Source organism: Alnus glutinosa, chromosome 2, assembly GCF_958979055.1.
Source record: "Alnus glutinosa chromosome 2, dhAlnGlut1.1, whole genome shotgun sequence".
Taxonomy (NCBI): domain Eukaryota; kingdom Viridiplantae; phylum Streptophyta; class Magnoliopsida; order Fagales; family Betulaceae; genus Alnus; species Alnus glutinosa.
The window spans coordinates 19,398,399-19,412,220 of NC_084887.1; the positions used below are offsets into that span (position 1 = coordinate 19,398,399).

Consider the following 13,822-nt stretch of genomic DNA (forward strand, 5'->3'; position numbering starts at 1 on the left):
AGAGAATCGTTAAGAATATGCAAACTAAGGCATGAATAATTGTGTCAAAAAAGAAACCTCAACACGTGACGATTACAATAGCAGGATATATGGTTGAATCATGCAACTTCCGGGTCTTGGTCGTAAAAGAACTCATGTTGAATTTGCAGCCTGATAGAGATATCGGAACAAAACCAAAAGTACCCATGACAAAGGTGAAATTCAAACAGTAATAAAATCAACAGAAAATCAAATCAAAGATCGAAAGTTCTCCGCCGAAGCCAAAAGAACTCGTTAAAACAACTTCAGAATAAATGTCAAAAAAATTAAAAGAAAAATGAGAATCAACATTGAAATCTTTGAATACAAATCAAATCTCGAGAAACCCAGATACATAATTCAAACAATTAGTGAAAAAAAATTCAAAATGGTCCAAAGGAAAATAGTCATGAAATGCACTTGCTTCTTGTGATATGAGCTTTCTTAATTTCTTCAATCGTCATCTATACTCATTTCAGTATCATGATCACACCTCAATCTTTTAGCCTCTCGATCGTCGTCAAAGCAACCACAGCTTGATTCTGCTTTAACATCAGGATTATGTTCACACCTCAATCTTTTAGCCTCTCGATCGTCATCAAAGCAACCACAGCTTGATTCTACTTTACCATCAGGATTATGTTCACACCTCAATCTTTTAGCCTCTCGATCGTCGTCAAAGCAACCATAGCATGATTCTGATTTATCATCACTAAGGCCTCTTTTAGACTCGATTGCAACATGATCTATAGATGCGTCTCCATTGTCACTAACAATAATGGCATCCTTATTGGATGTAGAGGCATAATGAACCATACTTCCATCTACAACCCTGTCATATATTAGGAAAACCCCTGTTTTCTTAACATCGACTCCTGGCCGAGTATTTACGTTAACCTCTACTCGGTCACTGGCCTCCAAATCGAACAAAAGTTTATCAATAGTGACTTGCCAAATGTGATCTTCAACCTCATGGGCGATTGATAGATTAAATGATTCTGAAAGTTCAATGTGAGTGATATTCTTGGTATAATTGATTACTGTAACATCTAGAGGGGAAAAATAATTGGTAAGATCACCATCTACCATCTTGTCAGTGTAATATATTATTCCTTTTTGGTTGTGGCCTTTATATCACATTTACGGTATTTACTATGTTTATTATTTTTTCAATAAACATATACGGCATTATGGATATTTCCATTAATTTAGATTACCGTAAATATGGAATCGGTATTATGGTTATTTCTATTAATTTAGATTACCGTAAATATGGAATCGGTTAATTGATTTTAAAATCAATTAACGATATTGTTTCCTTGATGGAAGGAAACAAATACGGTGTTTACCATTTTGAGGGTCCCTAACCTAGCCTATAAATAGAGTGCCTGTGTACACCATCAGTACAGCCATCAAGCAATAGGCATAGGTTAGAAGATCCCTCAAATAATCTTTCTTGTTTTTTAAATGGATCGTGGAGACGCTTGAGCAAACATGGCTAGAGGTAAGCCTGAATCCTGTTTATTCGTTTTCCGCTGCGCATGTTAGATTAAATAATATGTTGATTATTTCTAACATGTGGTATCAGAGCCAGCCTCTGTGCTATTTTGCTCAGCATATAATTTTACTATGCGTTATCAATATTGAATCAAGTATTTTTTATTGGTTATCAATATTGAATCAAGTATATTCTATTTGGTATTGTTCACTTCTGTTTGTCAATATTGTTTGAGCAATATTTCGTCTTTTGTGATATGATAGAAACGCATTAGCGATTATTTTGTGAATATTTGTTGTTCACGTACTGTTTGTGAAAACCCATAAATTTGATATAACTATTTTTTGTTTTATCACTATTCTGTGTATTGTGATATACTGCCTAATTTTGAGTTGTTGTAATCTTGATATGGGTATTTTCATAAAGGGGTGGCGGCTAGGGTTCCATTTTTTAGGGTTTTCAACCCATCTGGAACATTACGGGTCGGGTTGGTTGGTGACTGGGTAGGGTTTCGACCCATTAAAGTTTTTGGGTTTGATATATTTTCGGGTAGGGTTTTTTAAAACCCATGCAGTTTTGGGCCATTTAAGTGGGCTGACCTAGTTTGGGCCAGCACTATACATAGACCTAGAGGCCTGACCCGATTAAGTGGGTTGACCTAATCAGCCCAATACAGCAACCCTTTTCAGTAACCCATCAAGTTCTTTTTAAAAGGGGAATTTAGGCCTTATGGTGTTTAGAACCTGGGTTCACCAGGTGTAAAGAGCCTTGGCCACTTACTAAACCATTAGGCCATGTGTTTTATTATGTCCTCATATTAAAGTTTTATTCCCTTTATTATTTACAGTACTGTGTATTAAAATTATTGTTTATTTAATACATGAATTGAGGAATATATATTTTAAATTTATATTGTTTAAATATAAATTGTTTGATGCCTAGACCTAAGAATAATTAACAATACCATATATACTGGTGTGTTTACAGTAATATCTAAGAATGCAATGTCGGGGAAAGTTCTGGCAAGGAAAGTCTTGGGATTTAAGTGTGTCCGGTGTGACCCCCCTCACTTTCCTAGGAGCTCATCTGCTTGCACCTTGGAAAATGCTGTTTACCCCTTTTAAGTATTGGTTTGTTATATTCCTGGGGATATTCAGGGGGCATCTATAAAGTTGTTTGATGTTAATGAAGTAGCAATTATCATGATAATTTTGGGAGAGCCACAGCATCCCAATTTTGAATGACAATTGCATCAAGATTACACACACGTAATTATCATAATAATTATGGGAGAGCCAAAGCATCCAATTTTTGTATGATAATTACATCAGGATTACACGCATGAACCTCATAAAGATATATTAGATGTTCATGAATTACAACGTGATTATTATGATTTTGGGAGAGCCAAAGCATCCTAATTTTGTAATAATTGCATAAGGATCGTACACATGAACTTCATATAGAAAAATTAACATCGTATTGTAATTAATTCATAAATTTAATTACCTATCCCCAAAGGGAAGTTTTTATTTTTGTGACTTAATTAGAATAAGATAACAAATTTAGTATTAAAAGTAAAAATTTCTTTCGGTTGCCCAAAGGTACGAAGAATTTTATTTTTTAATATTTAAATTTGCTTTAGTCTTATTAATAAAGAGTAAATTTCATGCGTGATGCAACCTTTGCCCAAAGGTAGGTTGAAATTTACTATTTAAATTGGCATTGGCTAATTTAAAATAAAGTTGATATCGTCTTGTAGTTAATTCATAAATTTAATTACTTATCCCCAAAGGGAAGTTTTTATTTTTATGACTTAATTAGAATAAGATAACAAATTTAGTATTAAAAGTAAAATTTCTTTCGGTTGCCCAAAGGTACGAAGAATTTTATTTATTAATATTTAAATTTGCTTTAGTCTTATTAATAAAGAGTAAATTTCATTCGTGATGCAACCTTTGCCCACAGGTAGGTTGAAATTTACTATTTAAATTGGCATTGGCTAATTTAAAATAAAGTTAATTCATAGCATTAAAGTATTTATTTTATTTTTAGGTTATTGCAGCTATTCATATTACTCTACCTTGGTAGTTTCATATTCCAATACATTATGCTAATATTTTTCTGACTAAAAAATATTAATATGCTTATTCATTTGGGGTGTTAAAAATTTTGGTGCTCCGTGTGGACAAACCACCTACTCCCGCGGAATTAAGTACGCCACGTGAGATTATTAAGCATGAACGGTGGGAGTGATTTAATCACTTAAGTTAGATGTTCATGAAATCTCATGTCACTAAAGTCATCTGGGATTTATTCCTGAATGTTTTAGAGCCAAAGTTTTATAAAGGTTGTTTATGAACATTTAGTAAGTTCAAACAAAACTTGGCCAGAACCCTAATAGAAAAAGCTTTAAAGACAAACCTTTTACAGTTTCTAAAGTGTTTATAATATCATTATAGGAATGAAGGATATTATAGCTTAGCTTAAGTCCCTAAAGATTGAGATTTTTTGAGTCATTATTGGTCATTTTATTTTTGAATTCTCTCTTCTAAGTGTAGAATTTTATCTTGTAACACACGTAAGGATAAATGGTTAGTAAATAAACTTCTAACCATGTGTGTTCAAGGATATGAGAGAATCCATAAAATGTTTACATGATTACTCATGTTAAGGGAAAGACCGATAAGTGCAATCATGCCCAACAATTAAAGCATGAGAATAAGGTGCCAATAAAGTATTATGGCAATCAAGATACCTATTTCTTATGCAATAAAAAAAAATAAAATTTAAGGGCATATATAGAAAGATTGCGTGAAGTATGAGAAATGACTTAAAATAAAGATAATCTCATATATCTAGTATGTCGTGAATCTCTTTTAGTGACTCATTCAAATATGTTGTGGATTGATTATGGTTTAACAATCCACGTTGTCAACACAAATGCAGAATCTTTTTAAAAGTGAATAACACGTGTTTATAATTTGAGCTTGTTGGGATCTATAGGTTAATTTTAAAATTCAGTTATAATTTTGACCTCAAAAATGATTTATATTCCATAATCTTTTTGAAATATATTTTCTAGTTTGGCTTGTTAAAAATTTCAATTTTTATTTTAAACTTGAAATTTTTCTTATTTTTGGTGGAATATTGGTTGGGGTTTATTTAAAGTCTATTTAAAATTGACCTACATCCCAATTTTTGAAACAAAATTATTTGTTTATTTCTGCATACTGATGTTGACATAAAGTAGAGTCTTTGAGAATTTAAAAATGCTCTTGTTATGGCTTTGGAGATTGAAATATATCTCTATACAGAAAATAAAAGTCGGTAATTTACTGACTTTGGTACTTGTGTGGACTGCATAAGGGAAAGCATACCAACAAGACCATTAGAGGTGCCAAAGAGAGCCTTTTAAAATTTTTGAGATCATTTATATTGAAATATGTTAACCTTTCCATACTCATTGCCTAAATGGTCAGAGATATTTTTATCTCTTTTAGTGATGACCATATAAAGTTTATGTATCTCTATCTTCTAAATATTAAAGCTGGGGTATTGAATGCTTTCAATATCTATAAGGAAGAAGAAGAGAAATAATATGAAGATCATAAGATCTAATATAGGCATAGAGTATTAAGGTAGGGGAAATGATTAGTAATACTAATCTGCTGTTACCCTTATAAAGTAAAGCTTTGAAGACCGTTGTGTATATGTTAAACAGGATTTCATCTAAGGTTGTCCTTATGACACCTTTTAAAGTATGAAATAGATGGAAGCTTAGTTTACATTATTTACACATATAGGGTTGCCTTGCTAAAGAGAGGATTTATAATCCTCGCCTTAGGAAATTAGATTCAAGGACAACCAGTAGATCTTTTATGAGCTATCTAGTAAACTTTAAGGGGTTATAATGTTTTATTATCCTTCATATAATCCTAGAGTTGTTGATTGTAAAATTTCTAGAGGATGCAGAACCTAGTGGGAGTGCTCATTCACACAAATTGAAATTTGAGGAAGCACTAGAGTTGGCCAAATCTCCTCCTCATAGAGGATGATTGATTGTATTCAGGGAAAATCAGATTGATTATCCTGAGCTACAATCATTTCTAGAACAACCAACTCATACAGAACAGGTTCAAAAGTCTATTCTCCCATTGCAAAAATGCAGAGGAAGTAGAATTAAGAAAATCCTATAGAATAAGGAGATCAACAATTCTTAGTGATCATGTTGTATATCTCCCAGAGTCTGATATTAACATTGGACATAAAGATGATCCAAATTTGTTTTCACATGCTATGAGTGGAGAAAACTCCACATTGAGATTCAGTGCCATGAAGTGAGAGTTAAGTCCATGGCTGAAGGGTCGAGCTAGACTCGTAGCCAATGGTTTTACTCATAAGGAAGGCATTGATTATCATGAAACATTCTCTTCAGTGTCTAAGGATGGTTCATCAAGATGATCATAGCATTAGTAGCTTATTTTTTATCTAGAGCTACATCAAGTGGATGCGAAAAACAACTTTTCTGAATAGGGATCTTAAGGACGAGGTTTACATGAAACAATCAAAAGGTTTTATAAATAACAGTCAGAAAGCTTGCAAATTAAAGAATTCTATTTATGGGCTGTGATAGATCTCTCAATGGTAAGATACTTTTTACAAGGTTATTGTTTATAGAAAACCTTGTTGATTAGTATATATACCTTAAGGTCAGTGGGAGTACAGTAATCTTTCTAGTCCTATATTTCCAAGTGATGATTTAGATTTGCTACATAAAGTTCATTTCACAAAACTTTGAAATGAAGGATTTGGGTGAAACCTCTTATGTCTTTTGACATAGAGATTCACAGAGACATAAAGAATATTAACATTGTCTCGGAAGGCCTACATTGAAAAAAGTTTTGGAAAAAATTTAGAATGAAGGATTTGCACCTTCAGTAGCAATTAAGAGGGACTAATTAAATACAGATTAATGTCCCAAAAGGTATTGGAATAAGGGCAGATGAAAAGTTTTAAGCGTCTGCATTATACATAACCATATGACTGACAATAAGTATATTGAGTCAATAAAGTGCTGCAAATAAAGCCTTGCGGTATATGCAAGGAACCAAGAAGAACAACTTAACCTAAGGATACACTTTCCATTTGAAGGTGGTTAGTTGTTTAGATTTGAGTTTGCTGATTGTGTAGATAGTAGAAAGTCTACTCTAAGGTATATATCTTTTTATTGAAGGATAGATCCTAGAGATGCAGTTTGCAGACTATAGTTGCTACGTCTACCAAGAAAGCTAAAAGTCTAGCGTGCTATGAATTTGGTACACAGGCATGATGGTTGAGACATTTGTTGAAAGTCTCAATCTTGTCGATTTTACAGTTAGACCATAAAGATACTCTGCGGTAATTCTACTATAATCTTCTTTTATAAGAATAAAGAGTAGAAGCAAAAGTAAATCGACATTAAGTATCTCAGTACGAGAGATAACATTAAGAGATATAAAGGGTCTATTGAGCATATAAGTACTGAATTAATGATTGCGGATCCCATGACTTAAAGTTTACAGGTAAAGAAAGAATAAAGTCATGCGGAATATATGAGACTCATTAATTCATTTTCACTTGGTTTGTCTCTTTTTGGTCTATAGACATAAAGTTATTGTAATAAAGATTTTTTGTGCACATTTGTTATTTTATCCATGAGGATAAATAAAGTTGGACCCGAATGACTTATAGGAAGTTCATTCATAAAGCTTGATTATCCATAAGGTACTCATGTAAGGAGTGTTTTACATCGTGATACATGGAAGGGACGACCTAATTTTATAATGGTTTTACCGCCATGATTCGTGTGAAACATTTCTTAACTGAGTTGGAGAATTCCATAAAAGATTGGCCAAAACTAAAGAACCTAATACCATATGGTCATGTGTTATAAAGTCCAAGTGGGAGAATGTAATATATTATTCCTTTTTGGTTGTGGCCTTTATATCACATTTACGGTATTTACTATGTTTATTATTTTTTCAATAAACATATACGGCATTATGGATATTTCCATTAATTTAGATTACCGTAAATATGGAATCGGTATTATGGTTATTTCTATTAATTTAGATTACCGTAAATATGGAATCGGTTAATTGATTTTAAAATCAATTAACGATATTGTTTCCTTGATGGAAGGAAACAAATACGGTGTTTACCATTTTGAGGGTCCCTAACCTAGCCTATAAATAGAGTGCCTGTGTACACCATCAGTACAGCCATCAAGCAATAGGCATAGGTTAGAAGATCCCTCAAATAATCTTTCTTGTTTTTTAAATGGATCGTGGAGACGCTTGAGCAAACATGGCTAGAGGTAAGCCTGAATCCTGTTTATTCGTTTTCCGCTGCGCATGTTAGATTAAATAATATGTTGATTATTTCTAACAGTCAGGACATAATGAATAAACAATGCGTAGTGTGAACCCTTCAATCATGCGAGGCACTTCAAAAGATACGGAGGGTCCCTCTTCCTTATACGTAAACCAATCAGGAATATCATTGCCAGGTAGACAAATGGAAAAACTATCACCAAATTCACTCGGAATCCATTCCTGTACCATCAAAAGCATGATGTATATAAGCTGTACTCTGAAAAAAATACGTATTTAGAGAGAGAGAGAGAGAGAGAGAGAGAGAGAGAGAGAACCTGTAGGATGCTTTGTTTAAAAGTGTTTGTTAAATTGCTACACCCTACCAACTGAATCTCCCAAATGGACTTCAACAACTTATCCAAGCCTGGAATCTCGAGTAATTTATTGCAATAAGGGAGGTATAGATGTTGCAAATTTGAGATGTTTGATATATTTGGCATTCTTTCCAATGCCATGCAGTATGATGCATGGCAATTACTCAAATTTGGTGGTAAATCTGGAATAGATTGAAGCTTTAGGCAATTATCCAACATGAGCCTTCGAAGCTTCGAAAGACCACCAAGGCTTGATGGTAGGCTACGAAAATGATTGTTTTTTAGATCTAACAATTCAAGGGAACATAAACTCCCAAGATCTTTAGGAATTGCATCATCTGATAAATTGCAATCTCCGAGACGTAATTCTCTTAGTACGTTCAAGCCTTGTAGTGAAGCAGGCAATAGATTGACTGACTTCGAACTTTTCCTAGGAGATATCCAAGACAAAAGGAGTGAAGGGAGTGACTTTGATGGCGATCCTTTACACCCACACAACGACAAGTATCTGAGGCTCTTCAATTGTACTATGGTACGTGGCACTTGTCTTATAGCAGTGTTATCTGCAAGAAAAGTTGTCAAGGATTCCATCTCCCCCAACTCATCAGCCAAATTGTCAAATTTAGAACAACCAGAAAGAATGAGAATTTGAACACACTTCAACTTATAGAAACTCCTTGGCAGACTTTCAAGACTTTGACAATCTTTCAAATTTACCAAAATGAGATTAGTAAGACCTCCAATAGACTGGTGAACCTCAAACAAACTCGTACAATCTTTGAGTATTAGTTTCTCAAGATTAGGGAGTCTTGCAAAGTTAGGAGTTCGAGTTAGGTAATGGGAATGACTGAGATTTAGGAATTTCAACTCCTCGAACAAATTCTGAACAAATGAGAAAAGAAAGGCACAAAAATATTAGCACCTAAAACGTCAAAACTTATGGCTTAATGGTTATGGATATAATATACCTCGGAATTTTTCCAAACTTGTGTGAGATTGCTATATCGCAAGTCAATCGCAACTAGATTTCTTGAGTAAAATTTGTTTGGCAAAAGCTTTAGCGGGAATCCATGCCAACGGAGCCACCTTAACTCTTTGGAAAGATGTTCATAATCTCCAGTGAGGTGTACATAATCAAGTTGAAGTAATCTCAATCTCTGCATTTTTATAAATGCTCTTGTACTGAAATTCACCTTACTTAATCTTGGCAATTTTAAAGTAAGTCCTTCAACTGCTTTTGTTCCCTGCTAAGAAAAACATTTGTGTGTTACAATTTTAAACCGGTTATATTAAAGTTGAGAGTATGTTCTTATGAAAAAAGAAAGGGGAAATTAAACTTATCCAACAAACTAACATTCTATTTGCAAATACCTTCCAAACTTTAAAAGTAATAATAAACCCCCTCAAACTACCGTAGTAGTCTCCTTGTGATGGAAATTCACAGCCAGGCTGCGGGTCACCATGGCTAGAGAGGCACGATCTAGCTATGTGTTTCCATGGCTGAGGGAGGTTGTGGGTTGATGTGTTTTAAATAAGTACTCGCAAGTGCACGAATCGTTATGCAATATAGCGTATTGCAAGTGCGAGGTCGATCCCACAGGGAATTGTGTTGCGAAAATTAATCTCTATTCAAACTAATCCTATTTTAACCTAGTTCCAAATTTAGGGTTTTTGTTAAGAGAAAATATAAACGAAAATAACTAAAATAAAGGGGTCTAGGGTTTTGGAATCCACACTCACCAAATCATATCAACCTAATCTCATGCTCATCACACTTACTCGAGGTTGTCACGTATAAATCTTAGGTATGCTCTACATTGCTTCAAAAATCATTTAGATCATTCAATGATTCCGTTCATAGCACAAATCACAAAGAGTACCAATTGAAATCCAAACATCCAATGTATCATTCAATCACAATGGATATCTTCATTCTAACCGATAAAACAATGTATTAGTCAAACGGCGCACAATGAATGTCCAATGTTTTGATAGATGAAAAACCAAGCAACCGATTTAATGAAACTTATTCCACATCATCACTTGTATCCGGAAACCACAAGAGATATCAAAACATCATTTCAAGAAAACCGAAGTAGAGCAATGAGAAATCAAAACCATAAACTCAAATAGCATGAACAAGCACAAAACTCGGTTTCTCTTCACTGGTGAGGTTTCATCCTCAACCCCAAACGAAAATATTAGCTACCCATAACAAAAGAAAGCATAAATAAACAAAAGGAATGCATTAAAATCAAAGAAACTTACAAGGATTTGAAGTTCTAAGAGAAAATATACACAAGAAGCCCTAAACTACAGAGAGAACGGCCCCTAGGGCGCTCTCAAGCGGCCTCCTCTCGTAAGAAATGAGAATAGAATGTATTTATAGAGTTAGCTAGGGTTTCTGGAATTCCAGCTCCGCATAAGTTCGATCGATCGACTTTTATTTCGATCGATCAACTTTTAAGTTCGATCGATCGACTTGTTTGGGTCTCCAAATTGGCTGAAACTTGTTGCGTTGGAAAGCTGACATCTTGAAATTCAATTTAGACCTAAGAAACTCCCAAAACGGATATCGTTTGGTCCTGTTATGATCAGTCTAAATGTAGTGGTCTGCTGCATCCGAATTTCCCGCTATTTCTTTATGAAGTTTGTCATTCCTCTCTTATTGTCCTACAAAAACAGAAAACACCAAAAACTACCCAAAACATTAGAAAATAACAAAGCTAAAGGTTTAACTAATGTAAATTAAGGGGTCCAAATATACACTTTTTGGCACTCATCATGGGTCTCTGGCCATGGAGACCCAAGGCCATGGACTCCTCCATGACTAGGCCGTGGTGAATTCAATTTTTTTATTTTTTATTTTATTTTTTTAACTAATTGGAAGGTTCTAGATGTACATGCATGACACATTCTATACTTTCTATTCAACCTAAATGGAGGATATAACTAAAGGAGCAAATCAAAACATAAATTTCAATTTAAGAGCTGAATTGCAATATTTAAAGTTCAGAGGTGATTTGAAATAGCTTAATAATTAGAGGGTAAAATATAATTTATCATTTTTTTCTTTTTAAGAAAATTATCAAGGAAGTTCTTACCTCATGCTTTGCCAATATATCAAGTGCATCTTTATGTAGCAATAATCTACTACACTTTCCCGGTATTTTGGGGAATTCTTCACGAACAATTTCTCTTCCCATATCTCGAAGCAAATCATGCATTATGAGCTTGTTTCTCTCACCAACTGAAAGAAGACACCGCTGAATGAGGACACTAATTCCAATCTCTGCAAAAAAACCACATCCATCCAATATTTGTATAACATAGTTTTTGTCCATTCCGATAAAGAAACAGGATATATCAAGGAAAATATCCTTCTGAGTACTATCACTTAGTGCATCAAAGCTTATTCTAAGCTTTTTTTGAATTCGATCATGAGGAATCTTTTTCAATTTGTCCAATGTACTTTCCCATTCCTGCATGCTCCTAGAGAATAGGAAAGAACCCAAAACTTCAAGAGCTAGTGGTAATCCTCCAGAATAAGCAACGATGCTTCTTGACAAGTCCTTATAATCTTCAGTTGGAGAACTATTCCTAAAGGCATGCCAACTAAAGAGCTCCAACGATTCAATTTTAGTCATTTCTTTTGTTGCATATACTGCATCTACTTCAAGCATCTTTAGCAATTGCTCATCTCTAGTTGTTATAATAATCCTACTTCCTGGGCCGAACCAATCACGACTTCTAGCTATGGCATTGAGTTGCTCCAATTGGTCTACATCATCAAGTATAACAAGTACCTTTCTATGACGAAGTCTTTCTTGTATTGTAGCAATTCCTGTATCAACATTATTCACTTTTGTTTTGTCCATCTTCAAGATATCAGAAAGAAGTTGCTTCTGTAATCGAACCAGACCATCAGGTTGCTTAGAAGTTTTCCTAATATTTGCAAGAAAACTCTTACCTTCAAAATTATGAAAAATTTGGTTATATATGGCTTTAGAAATGGTTGTTTTTCCAATTCCGCCCATTCCCCAAATTCCTACCATGCGGACATTATCGACTCCAACCCTTAACAATGAGGTGATGTCTTGCACACGAGACTCTACTCCAACTGGGTAGAGTGTGACATATAAGTATGTGTTGTTGAGTTTCGTTGAAACGTCTTCAACAATATTCTTAATAAACTTGGCTTCATGCCTGCAAATTTCTAGGTGGAGTCAAATCATACAAGTAAGCATTTGAATATAGTAAATATTTTATGATGACAGATAAAAAGTCAGAGCATATTTTGGCCATTATCCCTAAGACAGTACTAGTACTTAAAATACTACTTGGGCCAAATTTGAAGAAACTAAACTTTAGATATCATACAATTATGTTGCATACGTGAATCTATGTAAACATTTGTGAGTATAAATTTAGTTAGCCGCTAAAATTTCCCTTTCTTTTCATACAAAAATCTGGACATCAAATCCCAACTAAACCCTGAGACTTATAAAGAGAAAGGTCTACCTCTTGTCGAATGAAAAAAAGGGGGAAGGATACATGAATTTGCTGTAGTATAGAATATGAACAATTCTTTCTGAGATATTTACATTAACGAGTTTTTTGGGAAAAATTGAACATAAACGATCCATCACATTTAGTGTTATTCCTTACCGAAGACAATAGGATTGAGCAATTACTTCTAACACATTGCAAGGAATACAGTTCCATCCTGCTATTATCATTATTTATGTCCATCGAATTTGAAATCTATAGCAGTAAAGTTAAAGATAAAAATATGAATGGCTACAGCGCACTTACCCATCTGCAGTATTTCTTAGATCCCATCCGGACAAATTAGCAGCCTCAATCAGAGCTCTCTTCCACCTGAGTACCTTGTCTCTGTCCAACAAGTAACGCTCTTCATGTTTCGAAAATGCTTGCGCGAAGCTACCCGTCTGGTTGCGCACATCCGACGGTTCAACATCGTAAAAGATAGGTAGAACCAGTTGCCTCACCGTTCTTCGGCACTCTATGATCTTCACAAGCTCTTCCAGGCACCACCTGGAAGCCGCGTAGCTTCTGGAGAAGACGATGACAGAGATTTTGGACCCTTGTATTGCCGACAACAAATCGGATGCAATATCTTCTCCTCTTCGGAGCTCGTTGTCATCTCTGAAGGTCTTGATTCCGGCATTTCTGAGAGCAAAGTAGAGGTGGTCAGTGAAATTCTTGCGCGTGTCTTCGCCTCTGAAACTCAAGAAAACGTCGTAGATCCAGTTGGCATGGGTGGAAGAAGACGAAGAGAGGAAGGCACCGGCAGCCATGGAGAGTTGGTGAGAGTGGAAAATGGCGAGGGACCCACGGAGTTCACGAGGCACTAGGAAATTAATTAGTAATCCAGATTTAACGTGTAAACAACTTTTTTCTCTTTTCTTTCTCTTTTTTATTAATATTTTTTATTTTATTTTATTTTTTTAATTTTATAAAGAAGATATGTTCCACCTCCTTCTAGGTAGGGCCGGCGATTTTGACACGACCCGATAATCCGGCACTAACACAACACGAAATTAACAGGTTTG

General features: G+C 34.6%; 1 protein-coding gene across 1 annotated transcript; it reads right to left on the bottom strand.

Moving 5' to 3' along the window:
• Positions 1 to 247: 247 nt before the first annotated feature.
• Positions 248 to 13,614, bottom strand: LOC133861528 (disease resistance protein RPV1-like). Its single transcript, XM_062297314.1, has 6 exons — positions 13,062 to 13,614; positions 11,351 to 12,452; positions 9,215 to 9,490; positions 8,208 to 9,128; positions 7,948 to 8,112; positions 248 to 1,110 (listed from the first exon to the last, which is right to left on the bottom strand). The coding sequence occupies exons 1-6, from the start codon at positions 13,565 to 13,567 to the stop codon at positions 472 to 474; spliced, it is 3,609 nt and encodes a 1,202-aa protein (XP_062153298.1). The 5' UTR covers positions 13,568 to 13,614; the 3' UTR covers positions 248 to 471.
• Between the last annotated feature and the right edge of the window lie 208 nt (positions 13,615 to 13,822).